The following is a 21,225-nucleotide window of genomic DNA, read 5'->3' on the forward strand; positions in this document are numbered from 1 at the left end:
GAAATCTCAGCTTCTCAATTTCCACATCTCATTTATAGCATAAAGCATATTTAGCCTAACAAAACTCAGTTGGACAACTTTAAAGCTGATTGACAGGTTTCTTTGCTCTTAGAACTTTGCTTTTAAACAGTGTTTTAAATGTCTAATGTTTGTAATGAGTTAAAAAATCACTATCTGGAAAATGTGATCATGACAGCAGTAATGGTATTAGTACTGTATCCACAGGAGAGTTTTCTGGCAGTCAGCTTTGGAAAAGAGATTCTATAAAAGCAGTGTCTATAATTCTGTTGAGTCTCAATCATTTTAGATCCCAATTTGCTAGTAAAGAGATACTTGTATTGTAATTGCTAGTCCTGCAAATTTAGCTTTGTAAGTCACACAAATTTATTCCCCTTTTGCTCATCAGCCATTTTTTCCATGCCTGCACACCATTACTGATATATTTAATTTACATTTCCTACAGGGAAAATTATTGAAACTTAATAAAGTCAATAATGTCAAAAATGAAAGATCTCAGTTTCCTGGGTTGATTTGAGCATAAATAAAAACAACAAAACCGAGTTCCCTGAACATCTCTTTTTCTGATTAAGCAGATCTGATTCTGAACACAAATCAGGGCCAATCTACCATAACAGTTTCCAGAACAGAGCTATATTTTAAACTCTTCTCACATGCCCTAATGTATCCACAGTGGAAAACAGGGCATGTGGGGTTATGCTGTTTTTCATGCTGATATTTGCAGGATGAGATACTAAATAACTCCCATCTGGTTTTGTTGATTTTTTTTTCTAGACTGCTATTGAGAAGTTGACCCATGACTACCTAAATCTATTTCATTTTCCACCATTAATTAAGGTAAGTCTCACTGTTGATATAAGACATGCTTCTCGTGCTGGTATGAATATTTCCCTGTTCTCATGTCTCAACTTTCCCCCATTCAGGGGAGGGCAAGGTTGCAGTTCCTACAGAGGGTTGTAACAAATGTAGAGAGTCAACAGCAACAATGGATCACATAAGAACAAATAATAGGATAATATAAATTGTTTTCAGGGAAGTTCTCAGTTTGAGTACTTTATACCTTTTGTATCATGGAGCCAGTAGAATTAAATTAAATGACAACTGGTTGCAATTTGCTTGTTGTCATGACTTTGAAGAGCCATTCCTCCAAACTGCTGCCACCAACTGGTCACCACTGAAGAAGCAGACCCCTGGCCCAGAATAAGCCCATAATTCCCCAGTTTGCTAATGTTATAGGACAGAAGGGTGACAGAATGATTTAGTGTCCTGCCACCCTGACGTTAACCCATTAGTTTTCTGATAATCAGTAATAAGACCCATGCAAAAGGGAGGGAGTGTTTGGGAACCTTGGTATTGCTAGAGCAGATATTTGCCTGATTTAATTCAGTAAACTAACCAAGGAATTCTAGACCCCAAATCCTGAAGTAGCTTTTTTAGTCACAATTTATTGCATATCAATAGAGCAAAATCCACGTAAAAAAAATTTTCATATAGCAAAACTCTATTCCCTGGAGGGGAAAATGAAAGTCAGAGCATTGCTGCTTTGCTTTGCTGTGCCAGCTGCAATTCCAGTGGCAGAGGCTGTCACAGTGCTCGCAGGGACACTGCACTGTGCCAGAGCAGCTCAGCAGGAGCAGGAAATGTGCAGCATCTCCCACTACCAGCTCTAAACCCATGCAAAAGTCTTTGCCCCTCTTGGAGTGTGATGTCTCCTTTCTGCTGCCTACCAGACTTCTAACACCTGAAAGGCAAATCCTTTCTGCCACCAAAGGGTATGCTGCTGTCTCCCAGTGGGTTGTGGTAGATGTGAATTCTCACCTTTGCCTGGTTTTTTTGGCAGGATTCTGCAGGTGGAGCTGAAGAAAGCATAGAGAAAGTAGTGAATCTTGAACTTGTGTTTGGTTATCACTTGAAGCCGGGAAATGGTCCAAAGGTAAGCTGGGAGTGCTAGATCAGTTGGTTTGGTTAAGAGTCTCTACCCAGAGGGTCCAATATCTTCTGGACACAAAAGATAAATCTGCATGAGAATTCTCTTGTTTTGGAAAGTGCTGGCTGAATGTCAAGGAAGCAAATGGGGCTGCATCAGTGATGATGATGTTCCCCCAGAACAGGCAAGGAAGAAGAGTGGCACAGAAAGTCTTGGCTGAAAGCTTTTGTTTCCTTTTGAACTATTTTTTAGATTTAATTTTTATAATTTGGGATTTCATTTTGTTCCTTTTATCTCAGTGAGTGTGAAATGGTAATCCATTTATTCAAAAAACCCACTGACAAGTTGAGCAGTGGCATATGCCTGATGTTGGTGGGCAGACTTCCTTTTGTCTCAGCAAAAAGGAGATACTGTTTTATGCAACCTAGAGGAGTTTGGGAAATATATGGTGTGCATGGCTGCTGGCTGGGCAGGACTGGTCCTGGTGGAGACTGTGTGCCCCCATGGTCCTGGGGAAGGAGGGAGGGGTGGTTGGAGCACACTGCACAGAACTGCTGTGCTCCAGCAATTGCCAGCGTGCCACATGCTAATCAGCCCTCAGCTCCAGGCAGAGCTGCTTCAAGGATCTCTCGTTACACCCTGTGTAACAGGAGCGTTGATGACTCCAGATGTTCCAGCAAAGGATTTCTACCACATTGTTTTCTCTCAAGAGTGAGGTTTGTCCCATGCTTTTTGTTTGCTTTGTCCAGATTGCCATGGACTCTGAAGTCAAGGGTTTTAGAATTAATCATCTATGTGGAAATGGTGTGCAAAGCATTTCTGAGCTAGAGTCAGGGGTTGTGACAGCAGGATTTATTTCCTTTTGTATTTGATAAATCTGCATTGTGTGTCCACCCTAAACTTCTGGGAGGCTGACTTTCATCTGGTGTTATCTGGCTGCTTTGCTTTCAGGGCATATTGTTTGCAGAAGTCTCTTGATTTCTGTACTTGGTGGTGCTTGCAGAGAAAGCATTTAGGTTTGAACTTAGTAAGAACTTGTACTCATACTGAAATAATTTCTTCAATTTGAAAAAAGCTTTTGTCTGGAGATTTCTTTTTTTAGTTTGTTTCTTTTCTCTTGAGTACTTCTTTTTCCTATAAAAATCTTCTTTATCACTATGTGAATTACTTAGACTGTCTCAGTGTTCTTGAATGCATGTTGCTTATGCAGCTGTACAGCTGCTTTTTTGTAGGTGTGCATTTTTCTCTCCCATGTGCAACTAACTCTTGAAGGAACTAAAAGTCCATGAAAAAACTCATATCTCCCTTCCATTTCCAATATGGGCTGTGAGCCATAGTACAGGGAGTTGGGCAACCACCTACAGGAAAGAGCAGAAGAAGGAGGAAATAGACCTCTGAGCACTGGAGAGAAATTCATGTTGTACTAATGCCTCCATAAGTTTGAAGATGAGTAGATGTTTTAGCCATGACAGCAAAATGTGCAAATGAGACTGTATGCAAAGTCTATGGAACAGAAGCTGAATTGTTATGAAAGGGCAGAGTTAGTTCAATGGGCCTGTGTAGTGTTGTCATAACCTCTGCAGGCTTCTGACAACCTTTTTTATTTGGTCCTGCCTTCCCTGTGAGCTCCTAATTGGTCCTGTGTGCTCTGTGTGCTGTTGGGCCCTTTTCTAAGAAAGCCATTCCCTCTGAAGCTGTGGTTGCATGCCAGGCATGCCTTCCCTGTCAGCTGCCCTGCTGCAGCACCCTGTGTGCTCAGTGATGCCATTCCAGGGAATGCACAATTTGTCACCTGAATATGTCTGGCCTGGAACATCTGTCTGAGATCTGCACATTAACTTGTACCTGCCTTTAAAGATATTGCAGCAGAGCCAGTTTGAAAAAGTGAATTGGAAGGAGCAGGTTATTTGAGTTTTTGGGCAGGGTGCTAGGGCCAACATGGGCAAGTAGTTTGCATTAAACATAACATTAACAAAGACTGGTGTGGTATAAACTGTATAGGAAATTTGGCTAGCTTGCTTCTTTGAATACCCATGCATACAATCTTCTGGCTCCCCTAGAGGCTGCTTTGAGCTGCCATCTAGATTTGTTCCAAAATGAACTGGGAAAAGGGTGAAAACCAGGATTGAAGGGTTTAAACTTCTTTTATTGTCCCATTTTTGTAAAAGAGTGGTGCCTGTTCCTGTAAAACTGGGTCAGCAGAAGCACTTGGGATCACACCTTCCACCATCTTTGTAGCTAAAAAGCTGGCCTACATCAGTTTAAAAATAAATTTCTCAAAGGAACTTTACCCTAATCAGTCCCTATAACCAGCTGCCTAACTAAGAAGCATTTCTCCTGTTTTAATCATGAGGAAAAAGAGGCAATAAGCTCAAATCTGGGTTAGACATTGAGGGTGTGTGTTCCCTGGCCGGTGTGATGGCTGCTAGACTTGTGTACACTGAGAGAGGTTATTAGGCTCAGCTGGGAGGTGGTGCAGTGCAGCAGGAAGGGCTCTGTAAGGAGAACAGGTCATGCTGGGAGGTTTTACACCAGGCTGGCTCTGTGCTGGTCTCTGAGTCCACGTCCCTTTAGTTATTGTAATGCATCTTCTGGTCTAGTTGCACCTGGAACCAAGGCATCCATGTCACTGGAGGTGGCTCTGTCCAAGCTTGGGACAGGATGGACACATAGGACAAAAGCCTCCTGGTCCAAACGAAAGCTGGGGAGTGCATCATGACATACAGCAATACCACCAGATATAAAAGTGCTGGAGAAGCTGGTCCAGGACCCAGAGCCATTTCAGGGGTGCTGGTTAATTTGGGTGTGTTTGGCTGGTAAGAGCCCAGCACCATCTGTGGTGTGAGGATGGTTCCTCAGGCCACAGGTGTCCCCTCCTGGGCACTGTGCCCCATCAGCACTGCCAGCACACCTTTCTTCATCAGCAGGCAGAAAATTAAGGCCTTAGGAATGGCAGTGCCTTTTAGCAAGGATCCTGCTGGATATGCTTCAGGACAGCATTTGAATGTTCAGCCTTTTCTGTATGCTGAATGAAACATTGACTTCCCAGTAAACAGCTTTACCAGCCCCATATTTTTTATCTAATTTAAACTGCATCTTGTAGTGGGATTATGTTGGTTTCCACCAGCTGACAGATGCAGTCATTTCATTACAGTTTCCTTCCTTTTTTAGCTGCATCTTTGGAGGCTATAAAAGCTCAGTTGACCTTTGTGCTCTCTGAATGCATCAGGAGTGAGCACTGCAAAGCTAACCTGGTTTTTAGAGGTTTCTTTTCCAAGTCTTGTAGTTCAACTTATGTGGTTACTTCCATTCACTGCCTTTTCATGACCTTTCTGTACACAGTTCCCAATGAGCTGAAAGGTGATAGATTTAGACTTTTTTCTCCCCCACAAATAAAAAAAAAAAAAAGCAGGGGACCACCAATTAAGTCCAAGACGGAGAGTAAAACAACAAACCCTGGCAGTTGTGGCTTGAGCTGATTTGCAGGACTGCAGGGGGAATTTTCAATGGCTTTCTCATCCTAGATGGCTCATTAAAATTTCCCAATCAGGGAAAGGTGCCTGAGCTATGTCGGCTCCACACTGATGAATCACCAAACCCCTTGAGAAGGATGCCTTACAGTCTTTTTGCCTTCTATTGATGCATTCTTTAGTTTTGGTCCTCAAAAGGGCAGATTTCACTATGCCATTGAATGTTTTCATTTTTTACCGAGAGTGGCACAATTTGACCTATATCTAAACACAAAGCCTTGAAGTTGGCTCACCATTTTGCCTGATTTTTCCCCACTTCCCTCTCCCTCCATTTGACAAGGTAAGGAGCAGAGCCTCTTCAAAGCCATCTGCTAACTGTGTGAACTATTTTCTAGCCTTGAATATCCAAACTGAGATGTATTTTAATGCTATTATTTAAATGTGTAGTGGCAAAGGTGATATACTATTAAGGCTACTTTAAAGCGACATTATGACCAACTCTTCATGTGGAGAAACCCAGGCCAGCAAAATGCAGGCAGTACAAAAAATCAGTACTGAAATAGTTGTAACTGGAATGTGGTTTCACAAGCGCTTGAGACCATTTCTGCTGCTTGTTCCTCCCCACCCTCCCACTATATCAACGCTCATAAATTCTTTCTTTACTTTCTTAAAAATAAAGCAAGAGCCAAGGTATAACATTTGAAATTTCAGCTGTACAGTTTTTCAGTCTTTTTTATTCTCCATGCTCTGTAGGTATTTTAACCCACTTCACTAAGTAAAAATGGAGGAGGAATTGGTTTTATCTAACCCTCCCTTTGCAAAATAATCACAGGTACCTTGACTTTCTAACATGGGGCTATTTGTCCTTATCTCAAAACCTCATCTTCTAAATCCTCCCTCTTTAATTCCATTTCAAAGCACAATGCTTTCAGTTCTAAAGACTAATAGTTAATGCAAGAATCAGAGTAGCTGTGTTCAGGTGCTATTTTCATAAATTTGTTCCTATTCTATCAAGTACTCAGTGAGGGGACACAAAAGATTACCTAAGCTGTAAAATAAAACCACAGCCACATTAAAATATTGCCACCACCATTGAGAACAGAATATTGTAATCTGCTAAGAAGGTGGATCAGTGCAGGTGATCTGAGCTCCTGGTTTTATCTTCCAAAGACTCTTTTCAGGACCATATACTGTTTTTGCATCAGGTGGAGCTGGTATAACTCCATCATCTCCACTGGGATTGCTCCAGGAGCTGTAGCATCCATGTGTAACTGAAGTCAAACTCAAGCCAAGACCTTTAAAAATCCTTGTGTAGGCAATGCTAGACCAGGGATTCCTGTTAGAAATTATTCCATAGCCCCGAAGAGACATAGACTTTTGTAGGTATTTTGTTCACTTGACTTTCTGGACTTTTTAACCTAAAGATTTATTTTTATACCTTGGCCACTGAATTAACTTGCTACCTTCTACACGTTATCTCTCACATACTGCAGACAGGTCTGCAGAAGCACAGACAGGTGATCTGTAGGCTTGGCATTTGCTATCCAGACAAAAGCCTGGAAGAGAAGCCTTTGTTCCCAGCAGAACAGTGGCCCTGCCATGCCTTTCCTGAGCTCCTGAGCACCCTTGTTCCCTCAGCCAATGTCCTGCAGAGCTGCAAGTCCCCAGAGTGTGAGCAGTCACTCACGTGCTGCACTGGGGACATGGTGTCTGCACGGCTCCAGCTGGTTGTCCCCACGAGTGGTTCACAGGGAATGCCACTGCAGGACAGGACAGGAGGGCACCCATGCAGCCCTCAGGGAAGGGACTGGTTCTCATGCTTCCACCTTTACCATCCCACTGTTGCAAGGAGGCTGCTCATGTGGATGATGCCTGTGACTATAACACTCCCGTTTGCTTCTGATCCCATGGCAGGGGCAGCTCTTGGTAAATGCTGGGGTGTCACTGAGCTCTTGCCTTGCCTGCTGCAAGCCCCTGTTCTCAGGGCACCCACAGCAGTGCCTGGTAGCTGCCATTATGTGCCACTCTGTTGTGCACAGAGCTCCACAGCCCTGGACGCTGAAGAGGGGCACTGCCAGGGGACAGATATTTTTGGTAGTGCTGGCTGCTCTGTGTAACTGTTGAGGGGTCTCTGCTTCTCCAGGCGAAGCTGCAGCCAGTCAGTGCCTGCTGCCGTGCAGGGGAGTAAGGGCTCCAGCTCGGAGGAGGCACCCAGGCAACTGATAACATAAATATATCTTCCTCTTGCTTTGTTTCTGTACATTTTAAGACCATCTCTCTTGCAAGGCCTCCCCTCCGCCCCTCTTTTTTTCTGCCTGCACAGCTGAAACAAAACCAGCGGTGGAGCCACTTTCTCTTGCTGGAGCCTGGCTGGCAGCAGCCTGCCCTGACCTGAGACACCAGCCATTGTTAAGGGTATAACACATTTACATATTTTGCAATAAAACATCAGTTATTTGCATTACTGTGTCAAGTTTTATTTGATTCTTTCACCTAAAAATGACTCATTTTCCTTTCTTGTATTTTAAAAACCAACTACTCTAAGCTTGTTTGAGAATAATCAAAAATTGCCCATTTAGCTAGAAGTCATTTTCTTTTCAAAAGGCAAATGTTATTTAATCTTTCAGCTGTTCATTGTGCCATCATAAATACTTTCTTTTCAGCACAGTTGTGGGGACTGAAATGAGCCCACTAATTGCCTCCCATTTCGACTGACATGTGGTGGTTTAGTGGAAAGAGAACACAGCGGGGAGAAGGAAATAGGAGGCTGAGAAAATGAGAGCTAATTATTTTCACTGCCTCATGTCAGGCTCTGTGTCAGCCTTGTTTTTACAAACTGGAAGGTTTAGCACTAAATAAAACAAACTGGCGTCATGTTTTTATATACTGGCAGTGTCATGGAAGCAGCTGCACATCTCAAAGACAATATAATGCCTGCATTCGCATGGACACCATCTGACAGCCACTGTGAGCCACTGCTAATGAGGATATCACAGTGGTGCCAAGTGAAAGGTGCTGAATTATGTATGATTCTTCATCAGTGCAGCAATAGTCCTGTACATCATTATGAGACATTGTTTTGCTGAAGAGATTAAAACATTCTTAGTTCCAGACCCTGCAACCTATACATGCTACAAGAGGTTATTAATGGAATTTTTAGGGAGAGTTTCTTGTGGATTTCTTTTTGGTTAAAAATATCTCATGGGACAAAGCTGTGGTGGGTCATGACACTATACATATAAAGAAGAGAAGCAAATTAACCATAATTGTGTTATCTTCCTTTAAATCCAGTATAATAAAATATAGTGTAGCAGGGTGATACATAATGATAAATAACCCAAGTGCTGTCACTAGATGTTCAACTCTAATGCCTTTAAAACAGCAGGTTTCAGCAGCTGAGATAGATAATAGCTAAGAATGTAAAGGAGCTTCTGGGGACCTAAATCATCAACATGCTACTACTTTTAGGATCAGCATGGCCAACATTTTTTTTCTTATTTGTTTCATCCTGCGCTACATCTTACTTTTCTTCTAATATCCAGTTGTCTGCTGCAATGCCATTTCCATTTTTATTTCAATCTTTAAAAAACAAAAAAGTTTATTGCAACCACTGATTTTAAAATGAATCCTTGATTTGGGCCCCCTTGAAAAATGAAGTGCCTCCCTAGAAAAGGTTTTAAGCTGTTGTTGCAGGATATGTGTTTGCTGTTTAGAGCCTGTGCCTGATCTTTTTCATTTCCCTTTCAGGTTTTTTTTGCAGACATAAACGCATATGGGGTTAAAGGAGTATTGTCACCACAGTAAGCTGGAGACTTAATTTTTAAAGTGTTCTTACTTCCTGTTTCAAAGAGAAAGAAGCAGCTCAAATACATGTGTGATTTGCTTTTGTTTTCTACAGTAATTTTCAGAGGCTGTTGATTTATTTGCTTTGTCAAAGTGTTATTTGGAAATGTTTTCATACAAAGTTTTGCACGTTGTGCCTTTCAGTTCTGGAACTAGATAATTTTGTAAAACAAAAAGCTGATTTTTTTATTTAGATCAAAATCAAGCAGGTAGATATTGGGAGGTATTTTAATGCTTGAATGACAAGATATCCAGCGAAGTCTCTTTGAAGGACTTATGTAAGCATATCTATCAACCAGACACATTGAACAAGCCATTTCCAAGTTATTTTCCCACATATTCCTGGCACTAAATGTAGTTTTGATCTAAGAAGTCATATGGCTACAGTTCATCAAAGAATTGAAATTCATATGCTTGGTTTTTCTAGCCAAATTTTTGCTTAAATGGATGAGCATCTCCTATTATAAGAATCTGGAACTCCGTTAGAAAACAGGGAAATATGTCCCTTCCTTTCTACAGCACACAAATCTTGCACTATTTACTTTTTGGTTGAACAGAATGGTTACTAGGTTTGTAGGACAAGTAATCACCTACTGATCTTAGATATTTGCTAAGTGCCTTGATTCTAAAGTCGCCTGCCTGCTGCCTTTTCCCTTCCCTTCCCTTCCCTTCCCTTCCCTTCCCTTCCCTTCCCTTCCCTTCCCTTCCCTTCCCTTCCCTTCCCTTCCCTTCCCTTCCCTTCCCTTCCCTTCCCTTCCCTTCCCTTCCCTTCCCTTCCCTTCCCTTCCCTTCCCTTCCCTTCCCTTCCCTTCCCTTCCCCTCCCCTCCGCAGGTATCCTGTTATGGTATCTTGGTATCTGCACAGTCTGGCTGGAAAGGGCTCCAAAGAGGACCTAAAGGTTCGGGGGCTGGATTTGAGGGACAGGAGAGTGTGTGTTTGTGTGAAGATGCAGTTCAGAGCTGGGGAAGGCAGTGCTTGTGCAGGCCTCAGGCATCCACCCCTGCACGGGGCACTTTGGTCCATGACCGCATGGAGAGGGATGCTGCCTGTGCAGCCGACCTGGCAAGGGGACAAGCAGTGGCAGTGCCCACCCCCTGCCAGACCCTGGATGATTTATTGATTATTATTGCTATTAGTGACATTATTGATAATAATGGTATTATTATTGATTTATTTTGTTTATTAAAATGAGATCATATTTGTCAGATCTAGTCTGCAGGGAAATGTGAGTGCACAGCACAAAATCCTGAGTCAAGAGGGCATGGGAGCCCTGGCACAAGGTGCAGCTCTAGCTCTCAAGTGCTTGGCACTGGTATGACTCAGAGATGGCAGGAGATGTGCTGAACTAACTGGAGGATAGTACTTTATGTTGATATTTTTTTCTTTTCTTGGCTCTGGTGTTTTTGTAAAACTTAAAAATGTCATCAAGCATCTTGTCTGTAACCTCAGGTTTGATTTGCACTACCATGAATCTCCTGCAAAAAAGTCTGGCAACAAGAACATTGGACAGGGAGAGGAGCACAGTTTGAGAGATGAGAAGGAGTCAGAGACAATTCACTTTGCTGTTGCTGTTCTGTTTCTAAGCAGGTGCCCTCCTCATGTCAGAGCCAGTGCACAGTGCTGGACCTGCCTGGGACAGGACAGGCATTTCCATGGGTCAGCTCACAAGTGTGAAAAACAGGACAGAACAGAGACGTGCAAGGAGATACAGTCTGTGATTAGGAAATGGAGGCACAGGGTGATTTCAGCACCTGAGCAGGTTGCAGAGGAAGCCAGTAGCAGAACTGGAAACTGAACTTGGTGCCTCTGAGTCTTGGTTGGTGCCCTGACCACTGAACTGCAGTTCCCATAGCTCAAACTCGCACCAGGGCAGTGCAAAAACCAACTTGCACGGCCTCTCTGCTTGTAAAATGTGGAAGCTTTCAAAGCAGACAGATGGACACACACAGCCAAATGCTGTCATAAACATAATTTCTTGTTGCAGTTCATAAATTATTGTATTTCAGTTTTCTTTTAATTTGGAATTGCCAATTCAATGTGTGATGGAAAGCTTTGAGCTTTCTGAGGGCTGAGCTCCTGCATTACACTTATGAGAGACACACGTGCAGACACCACAGATGCACCACCTGTGCAAATGGGTGACTTTTAGGCTGCTGCACGTTTGTCTGTGCAAATAACTGCTTACACAAGCCCATGGCCCTAAGTGTCCACCTGTGTCCCCACTGAAAGTTTTTCTGAGCAAAACCAAGGTGAAAACTGCCTTCTGCAAGCGCTGAGCCCACACCTGCCTTACAGGTAGCATGTGGCAGACACAGACCCCTGAACCTCTGGCACATCTGGAGGAGCTTCTTGCATTGTGAAGGGAAGATTCCCTCCTCCCTGTATGGAGGCGGAGACACTTTGCTTCAGTGGCAGAGTGGTCCTTCAGGGGACTGATTTTTGGAGGAGCTCAGTGCACTGCACAGTATCTCATCCCCAAAGCACCTGTCAGGCAGTCAGCAAATGTTGGCTGGTTTGCACCATGGACAGGCAGTCTCTGGTCCCCAGCGAGAGCCTCCCTGGCCACAGACACAAACCCCAGCTCCAGCACTCAGTCCATATGGCATGTCCTGCAGGATGCTGCCAGTTGTCACTGTTCAGATCAGGGGATTGTTTAAGGATATCTTTTATTGCTGTGGTTTATTAGACTCACTGTGATTATTTTCTCAGTTGAGCTTCTTTATCATTAAAATGCAGTTGGAGGCAAGCAGAAGTTGAGATGCTCAGTGCCTCACTGGGCTCTCAGTATCTGAAATAACTGGGCTGTGAAAACAAGCTCATCCTTTTGCCCATTATTTGAGTGATTGTCTTGAAGGTGCTGCACAGACTTTTTCCGTTCATTGCTGGGTTCACTGGGACAATGTCCTTGTGCCTGGCTGTCAGCTCTGGCTGGGACCCCAGGTGGTGGCTCCCATCACTGCCCTGTCCCTCCACTGCCCTGGGGTGTGCAGAGCTCCCAAGGCACATGCTCCAGCAGGCTGTCTGTCCAGCTGAGGCCATTCAGGGACACCACACCTGAGAAGATATCCAGACCTATCAAGGTGGCAGCTGCCTCACAGGGTGAGCTGAGAGAAGAGGGAACAAGACAATGAGAGTTTTCCATTATCAACACCGTACTGCAAACATGTATAAAATGTGTACATGCCCCTTAACTTTCTCACTGGGTTATTTCTTCCCTTCATATATTGAGGATTAGATATCAGTTGTTTCGGCTTTCAGTTTTGTTTCATTTTGGGTTTTGTTGTTGGGTTTTCTTTTCCTATTTGTATTCTAACAATCCAGCACTCTTTTTTTTATTATTCATAGGATTGTAAATGGAAAATGTACATGGAGATGGACGGGGATGAAATTGCAATAACCTACATAAAAGATGTGACATTCAACACTAACCTACCTGATGTAGAGATTTTAAAGATGACAAAGGTATTTACAGCCTTAAAGCTTTCAGGAATTCACAGATCTCAAACAAAGACATTAAAATACCACAGCAGTCGACTTTTGTGCTTGCAGAAGCTCAATCTCTTGACAGCTTTTAAATAAAATGCACATTTTAAATAGAATTGTATCATAATAGGAGTTAGGTATTTTGGTTCTCCTTTAAGCTGACAATAATGTTTACAATAGACAAATAAGAGAAGGAACTAATTTATATTTTCTTGTTTTAATTCCATGTTATATCCTCTGAATTTATTACCCATTTTAATGAAAAGAATGTTGCAAAAATTGATTTATTTTTCAAGAGAAGAAACCAATTCAAATGTTCCAGAAACATCATGCGATTTGTCTGGGGGGGTTTGTTGAGTTTTTTTTTTTTCTCTCTCTTTCTTTTTTCTTCTCTCTCTCTCTCTCTCTCTCTCTTTTTTTTTTTTTTTTTTTTTTTTTTTTTTTTTTTTTTTTGTGGTTTTAGAACTTTTATCTGGTTCTAAAACTCTCTCTTTCATGCACCAGTGAATTGCAAAGACTGAAATCCATCGCAGACAGTGCAGCACTGAACATCTGCAATTCATTGTCACTGAGCATTTTACCCTGTGTCAGAACCTGCCTGTAAATATTTACCAGTAAGCATTTAGACTGCTTTTCCCTAAGGAACAGAAGTTTTGTTGATGCAGAGGGCATTTTGTTAGCTATTATTTTAATTGTTTGTTTTTATTAATATGCTCCACTTGATAATAGCTAACAAAATAAATTTCTAACTGAAAAAATATACAGCTTGATTGCCAATTAGAATGCTGCTCTAATGACAACTGGTAAAAACACCCAAACTCTTGAGTGCTTTTAACTGAATTTTTGTGGCAAAATTGGGGGGGGGGAACTTTTAGTCATTTTTTCTAAAGGAAAAAATGTAAAACAGATTGTCAACAGTCAGAATTTTAAGGAAAATGTGACATAGGTGTATTTGCCAAAAAAGATTCTAATATTTAATCAATGCTAACACTATTTTTATGGTTAGTGATTTCTGGAACAACACTTGTGATTTTTTTTTTTTTGTTATTATTACTGTTCTTATTACTATCATTATTTTTCTGTCTAATTTTAATCTTGGACATTTCAATTTTTGCGTTAAAAAAGGCATGAAGTTAAATAAACTAACAACTAGATACAGTAACATTAACTTTTCACATACTTCAACATTTTTATATTTGTCAAGAAATATCTTTGAGAATCTCTAGATATTTGTTTTTGCTTTCCTCTGTAAATCTAGCAGAAGAAAAAGTGTACACGCACAAAACTGAAAAAGGTTCATGCCCCCCTGAAAATATTCCATGTTGTCTCATCTGCTGTGTGTTTTGTAAGGAAATCTCTTCTCAGTTTCCTTTTGTAAACCAGGAAGTAAATATTTCAAAATTATACTGCTTTGTCTCACAGAATTTTAAGGAAACTATTGATGTTAGCAATATAGGAATGAATGAAAAGAGGCCAATGTAAATCCCTTCTGGGTGATTTAGAAACAAGTTGGGAGATGAAGAGCACCTTATAAAACTCCCACCATGTTTCTTCCAGCCACCGTTTGTAATGGAGAAATGGATTGTGGGCATAGAAGAGCACCAGTCTGTAGAATGTGTTGTTACGTATGAGGTAAGCTCTAAGAAACAAATAAAATAGTTGATCCAGGACAAAACCTACACAGGAGGTGTGGAAATAACATCCTCTGGCTTTGTTATATCCTATAAACAAGTTCTCAGCAGCCTGTAATTAGTTGTAAAGTATAAAGTTCAGAGCAAAAGCTGAATGAAGTTTACAGAGACAATGGCCTCAGACTGCTGCCTGGGATGATTCTTCTTCCCAAGGATGAAAGCTCCTTTTGCTTGAAGTGTAATGGTCAGTGTTGCTTGCATTATTTAAAGAGGCTGGTTTTTCTCTTTTCAGTGATGTGCTAATTAGGAGAGCAGAGAAGAAATAGGAAAAAAAAAAAAAAAAGAGAGAGAAATAAGAATAAGATAAAATAAAACCCAGAATACAATTTGATGTGATAGAAATTAGTTTTGTAAAAAAAGTTTGCAGTTTCTTACAATACTGATTTTTTAAAAACTAACTCTGTATGTCAGAAGAAGGTTAATAAATGAGATTCCAGCTCTGTCCTGACCAAGCATTCAGGCAGTGATGGAGCAATGGGGAAATCCTGGACCTTGCTTGCTTTTGCCAGAAGTAAAAAAGTAGTTTTCTTTCAGGCTGAAGTTTCTCTCAGGGGTCATAGGTCCTTAACAGCAAACTGAAGGATACTCCAGGAAAATTTTGTTGGGGGTCCCCAACAAAATTAGTCCTACCTCTTTTAGCAGAAAGCAGTGCACATTTGATCCTCATTAACAGAACTAGTAAAATGTATTTTTGTGTTTTAGAGGAAGGCCTTCAGATCTTTCCTCCGCAGGGTACGAGAATTGAAGCAGTTATTCACTACCACATTTTTAGCATAATCACAAGTACCAGCCAAAATTATCTAGAGTCTAAAAATATTTGAGAACTAGCTAAGTGGTTTTGCAGAACAGGCTCTATATTGAAACAACTGCTGCCACCCAGGCACTAGTGGAAGTTCCCTCCTAGGGGAGTTTAGTGTGTTGTGTGTTTGTTGTTATATCCTCACACTTGTTGTGTCCTTCCTGAGCAGAGTGATGTTAGAGCTCCCAAAAGCACGAGGCACATCCAGGCTATCTGCTGGAGCAAGCTGAAAGCACAGGATGAGGTTGAGGCAGTGCAGCTCCTGATCCAGACCTCGCTGCCCAGTTCGGAGGGGAATTCACGGAGCAGATCTGACTCGGGTAAGTCAACACACGTGAACTTTACTGCTGACATGGGCAGGGCATGTATGGGGAGGACAGCAAAAAGTCAATGCATGTCACCCACTCAGCTTGGTGTCACCTGCAGGTGTGCTGAGGGTGCACTCAATCCCTCTGTATGTCAGTGATGAAGATTATAAATAGCACTGGTCCCAGTATGGACCCTCAGGGACACCACTTGTCCCTGATGAACACCAGGACTCTGAGCTGTTGACCTCAGGATGCAACCATTCAACCAATTCCTTATCCTAACATCCACCCATCAAATCCATCTTTGTCCAATTTAGAGAAAAGGATGCTGGGGGGATCATGTCAAAGGCCTTAGAGAAGTCCACATAAATGACATCTGTAGCTCTTCCCTTGTCCACTGATGCTAAGATCAGGAAGCTCCCCCAGTCCTCATCCTGCTGTCCATTGACTTGATAGGTGTGGGAAGAGGGGCTGACATTGAAGATTGAGACAAAGTCTTCTCCCCATCTGTTGTTACCAGTTTTCCAGTGCTGTTTATCAGGGTGGTACCCCTTCTTTGAACTTCTTATTTTGTTAACATAGCTGAAAACCTTCTTGTTATTCTTTGCATCCCTTGCTAGGTTCAGTTTCAGCTTTGTTTTGCCCTTCCTCACTACATCCCTATACAACCAGACTTCATGTCTATACTCTTCCCAGGCTACCTGTCCTTGTTTCCACTTCCTGTGCATTTGCTTTTCCCCCCTTACTTTTACCAGCACTTCCCTACTCAGACACACCAGCCTCTTACCTTCTTTGCCCAGTTTCTTGCTCCTGGAGAGCTCTTGCACTCTATGAAAGACTTCCTTAAAGATCTGTCAGCTCTATTCCACTCCCTTGTCCCCAGGGGATCCTTTCCTTATGTCCTTGAGGACTGGAAGTCTGTTTTTCTAAAATTCATGAGCCTAACTACCCAACCCATGTCCCTCAGGACTGCAAACACTTCCAATGCATGATCATTGCAGCACAGGCTGCCTCCAGTCTTGATGTCCCTGATTAACTTGCTTACATTGGTGGCCATCAGATCCATTTTTCCCCCTGTCAGAGCTGCCTGTTGCCTGTCTCTGAAGGGTAAGGGGGAATGCCCTGTATGCTCCTGTAGGAAGCAGGCTGGAAGGAGTCCATGGTGAGAAGCTCACACTCAACTGGAGTGCTTTGGCCCGCTCTTCCCTCCCACCCTTAGCCACCCAGCACACAGCCTTGCACAGATGTGGTGCTTGGACAAAGGGCACCTCCTGTTAGAGATGTGTGGGTGCTCTTGCTCTGGCCAGGGCTCTTGCAGGGGGATACACATACTGAGGCTGTAGCCTCAGAGACAAAAAGTGCCCTGAGGATGATGCACAGTTTGACAAGTACAGTCCTGCCAGCCTGGCAGGCACAAGTGCTCCTGACATCCTGCTCCTCTCTGAGGAATTGTGGAAATCTTCCCACAGCATTCTTCCTCCACAGCTCAGCTTGCCCATTTGAGCCAGCCCTGGCTCATCATTGTCTGACCTCTGGAATGGTGTTTGTTATGGCTTCTGGGGCTTAATTTGGTCAGCGAGGTACGTTTAATAATGCAGTGGGCTCTACAATGCAGTTTTCATTTCCTAATACATTTATGCTGCTGACAGATTCACACTCATCTCAGTTGACTCTAGCACAGTTCTGCCTTTAAGACCTGCTGTTGTTTTTGTAAAGATGTTTTTTAGCCAAGCTGTTTTTCACTTTGAGTTCATGGTAGGACTGCAGAAATGTTTGGGTTGGGACACCTGAGGGGCAGTACAGGAGCTGGAACAAGACACCAGTGAGCAGAGGAGGAATTTCTCAATTTTTTTACACTACTAGCAACTGTAAAAGAATGGCCCTGTGAATTGAGAGGTGCTGGGTTTGGACTGCAGACACATCTAACATGAGTGTGCTTATTCCTAAGCAATTGTGATCCATTTGCAACATGTTTTATAATGTAAATGAAATCTAGAACATGTCCTAAAAGATACATCTTTACTCCAGATTAGTTTTGCAGATAGAGGTTACCCTGGTTTTGGGGTGATGAGCCCTGCAGCCATACCAAGTGTGGTGTGTATCTTCACAGGTTGGCTCAGCTGCTGTAAACCCAAATGGTTGCTTTTTTTTCAGTGAGTGGTGGGAGAGCTTGTCTGTCCCTTTGGCACACTGGAGGAGTTACATGGAAGCACTAATGTTTTGTCAGCAGCCAATTGAATAGGCACTGTTCAAAGGAGGTGGGTTACCAGCCAGCATGAAAGCTGTGCCTCAGCTCTAGCAAACCTTCTGGCCTGTCTTCTTTACCAGACCACCTATCCCAGGTTTAAAAGACCACCAAATCCAAGCACAAAGGTAAGGGTAATACCTGTCTAATAGGCTAAAATAACTACCTCTATGGGCTACCACAGAGAGCTCAGTGCACAGAGCTGGTGGCTCAGAGACCACGTGAGGGAGAAGCCCCCCAGCCCATGAGAGGCATGAGAAGCCCCTTCTCCCAGCCCCAGAGGGCACACTGGAGATCCTTGCTGGGCAGCTGGATCCTGGGCTGGCAGCTGCTGTTGGCTGTAAGGAGCCAGGACTGAGCAGCCTGAAGGGAGCCCCTTGTTCAGGGAGATCAGCACTAGTCCCATAGCACGTGTGATGGCCACCTGAGTGTTGATAACAAATGAAGATCCAAACTTGAGTCCTGAGCCTGCTGTTTTCAGGTTTATGAGGTCTGTGATTTACATCCACAGCCTTGGTCGGAGGGCATGGGGGAATGGCAGAGGCAATAGTGTCTAGCAAGTACATGGTGGCATGCATGTTTCTTTTGAAACCAAGACTTTCAAGGAGGTTGAGAAGCAGAGGAGGCAATTCCCATCTGTCTCTCTGTGAAAGAAGGTTCACCTCTAAGTGCAGGTGGAGCTATCTGCTGTGTCAGTGTCATACACACTATGACAGGGAAGACAGTTTCCTTTTGACATACTTGACAATAAGTTGAAGTGATTTAAATCTCTTTGGATTCAAACAAAGTCTGGGGAAAAGAGGAGTGGAAGAGATCATCCATTACATTTTAACAGGAGAAATCCTAATGAGGACAGAGCTGCTATCCAGCTCCCACAAAACTCCCCATGGTCAATGAAGTGTTCCAGCGAGAGGCAGAGAGGGTTATGCTTTCTTGTTGGAATGATATTAGCAATCTTTAAGGACAAATAATTCAAATCTCTCTAGAACAAAATTATTTTAGCTGCTCCCCATGAGTCTTTGGCCAGAGCTGTGGCCTCAGATAAGAGGAATTCCTGTTCTCTGCTCTACCCACAAAGTAGCAAACCAGGCAGCCTTTGCAGTTCAAATGGAAAATTTACAGCTATTGTATTTGCTAAAGGCTTTCATGGAAACCACAGGACTGACTTTCAAAACCACTTCAGTGTGATCTCTGAAAGCTACAACTTTTGTTACAACCCCAGGGCTGTGACAGTAGGTGTAGAGGGAACTGTAATACCCTGAGTTGCTCTCAGTTAAGCACTGTCTGAGCCAGCCTGCCTGAAGCCTAATGCCTCACTGACTTTTCTACATACAGAGTCAGTTTTCTGCATGAAGCTGGATGCAAAGTAGATTGAATTCTAAATTTGTAGTAGCAACAGCAACTAAAGTAGCTCTGGTTTTTATGGTGTGTAGCAGTTTGAAAAGAAATTGGAGGCAGAGGAGGTGAATGTGGCTGCCGCAGCTGGGATTTGCACTGGCTCTGCACTGCTTCCTCTCTGTGCTGGGCTGCGAACAGCACGACTGTGCCAGCTGGGAGAGGTGCAGCTGGAAGGCAATGTTACATCAGTACTGGTACCTTGGGGTCACCTCTGTGTCGGTTCCAGAAGGTCTCCAGGCTCTGTTCTAATGAAAGCTGTGTAGAAATCTGCTGAGGTTGCCAAGAGCATCACAGGGCATGCTTAAAACCAGGTGGGGTTCAAATGACCAGAAGGCACCTGGGGGTGGGAACCCACCTGAAGAGCCAGGTGGATGGCTCAGTAACTGGTTTCTAGTCTAAGCTCCGTAATCTGCAGTGGCATCAGAAATTTTTGCATCACTTGCTCTTTTAAAAGCCCAACATTATGTTCAACCATAACACTGAACATACTCAAATCTAGGACTATTTGCTGCAAGGCTGGGAGGGGAAGGGTGGTTTGAGGTTCTTCCAAGAGAAACCCCGGTACGTAACCTCACACCTTCGGTAAACCTGAGAGCGGTTTTCCATCGATTCACAGAAAGCTGACTCTGTTTCCCTTCCCTCGGCAGGCACGGACAGTCAGTGGATGCAGACACTGCGCATGCAGCAGCTGGCCAAGGCCATTTCGCTGCAGCACGGCCACCCGCACAGCCCGAGCACGGTCACGCAGTACCTGCCCTACCTGCGCAGCCAGGACTCGTACGCCGCGGCCGTGCGGAGGACGCGCGCTCCCGTCAGCCAGCAGCTCACGTCCATCAGCCACTCGAGGAACTCCTCTCCCCTGTCGCACAGCTTGATGAGAAACCTTTCCAATCTGCACTTGAACTCAAAAGGCAGCAGCGCCTCCAGCACGGCCTCTGACACCCCTTCCGAGAGGGACAGGTCCGGCGGCCAGGGCAGGACGGCCTCGCACGGCGCTGCCTCCCGCAGCTCGTCGGGCGGGCGGCGCAGCGGCACCGGCTCCCCGGCGCCGCCGCGGCCCTCGGCAAGGCCCGGCAGGACTGCTCTGCCCGCGGGCCCCGCGGCCTCCCAGCACCGCAGGTACCCCCGCGCCCCTCCGCAGCCCGCGGCCATCCCTGGCATGCCCCCGCAGGGTGACGGCGAGCCCAGGAGGGGCGAAGGGGAGAGCAGAGCCAGCGAGGGCGGGTGGATAAAGGTGCAGCACGCAAGGAAACCCCACAGGCAGGCCGCCGGCAAGCCTGGAAAGGAGAGAGCCAGGGGGAGCTGGCGGGGCCGGAGGACGTTCTGAGAGGAATTTGGCCCTTAATTTAACTGAACGTTCAACCTAGAGAAGATTTGCCTGCTCCTGTTCAATTTGCTGCACCGAAGCTGGTACCCGCCTGGCTGGGGCCTGCCGGCGGACAGGGAGAGCTGCCACCTCTCCTGGGGTCACTGTCGGCACCAAGGGATTCAGTTTGGTTTTCTCCCCCTCTGTTTGGCTGCTCATGTTCTCAGCTGACTGGACATCCACTCATTTGCTTAATATGTCAAAAATAAAATCCGTAAGGCACAACCAGGTGCCACAGTGAAAGGCTCTCAATTTCATCCTTGGGAGAGTTGTGCTGTTACCTCTCTCCTCACCTCACTTTGCTTCTAGGTGCTGAATCCAGCTCTAAGCAGGGTCTTCTCACCCCTTGTCTAGTCTGATTCTGCCAGGGCTATAGGAAGAGGTATGTATTTCAGCATAGTCTGAAAAAAAGGGACACAAGGACATTTTTCTTCAGGTCCACTTCAGTAGCTTAACTTCTCCACTTCTCAGGAATTTCTTACTTTGTTCCTTATCAAAAGCCCCAACATTAGTTACCCAACACCACTGAGCACACTCTGTCACGTACACAGTTGTCTTAATCAGAAGGAGAATCAAAAACTAGGCTTTTATCTTTTGGGGGAAAAAAATTAAAATAGAATGAGAAGAAGGCATTGCCTTTATCATAGTTACAACTAACCCCACTGAGGTCTATAAT

At 44.0% G+C, this 21,225-nt stretch overlaps 1 protein-coding gene across 2 annotated transcripts in view; it reads left to right on the forward strand.

Annotated features, from left to right (window-relative positions):
* MAP3K20 (mitogen-activated protein kinase kinase kinase 20) overlaps positions 1–20,792 on the forward strand; it is a 90,639-nt gene extending 69,847 nt beyond the window's left edge. For both annotated transcript variants that reach the window (XM_063162154.1, XM_063162156.1), the window contains exons 15-20: positions 793–855; positions 1,859–1,951; positions 12,605–12,721; positions 14,300–14,374; positions 15,402–15,552; positions 19,831–20,792. In XM_063162154.1, coding sequence (XP_063018224.1) covers positions 793–855; positions 1,859–1,951; positions 12,605–12,721; positions 14,300–14,374; positions 15,402–15,552; positions 19,831–20,510 — 1,179 coding nt within the window. In that variant the 3' untranslated portion in view covers positions 20,511–20,792. The remainder of the gene's footprint in view (positions 1–792; positions 856–1,858; positions 1,952–12,604; positions 12,722–14,299; positions 14,375–15,401; positions 15,553–19,830) is intronic.
* The last annotated feature ends 433 nt before the right edge of the window (positions 20,793–21,225 follow it).

Source organism: Melospiza melodia, chromosome 8, assembly GCF_035770615.1.
Source record: "Melospiza melodia melodia isolate bMelMel2 chromosome 8, bMelMel2.pri, whole genome shotgun sequence".
Lineage (NCBI taxonomy): Eukaryota > Metazoa > Chordata > Aves > Passeriformes > Passerellidae > Melospiza > Melospiza melodia.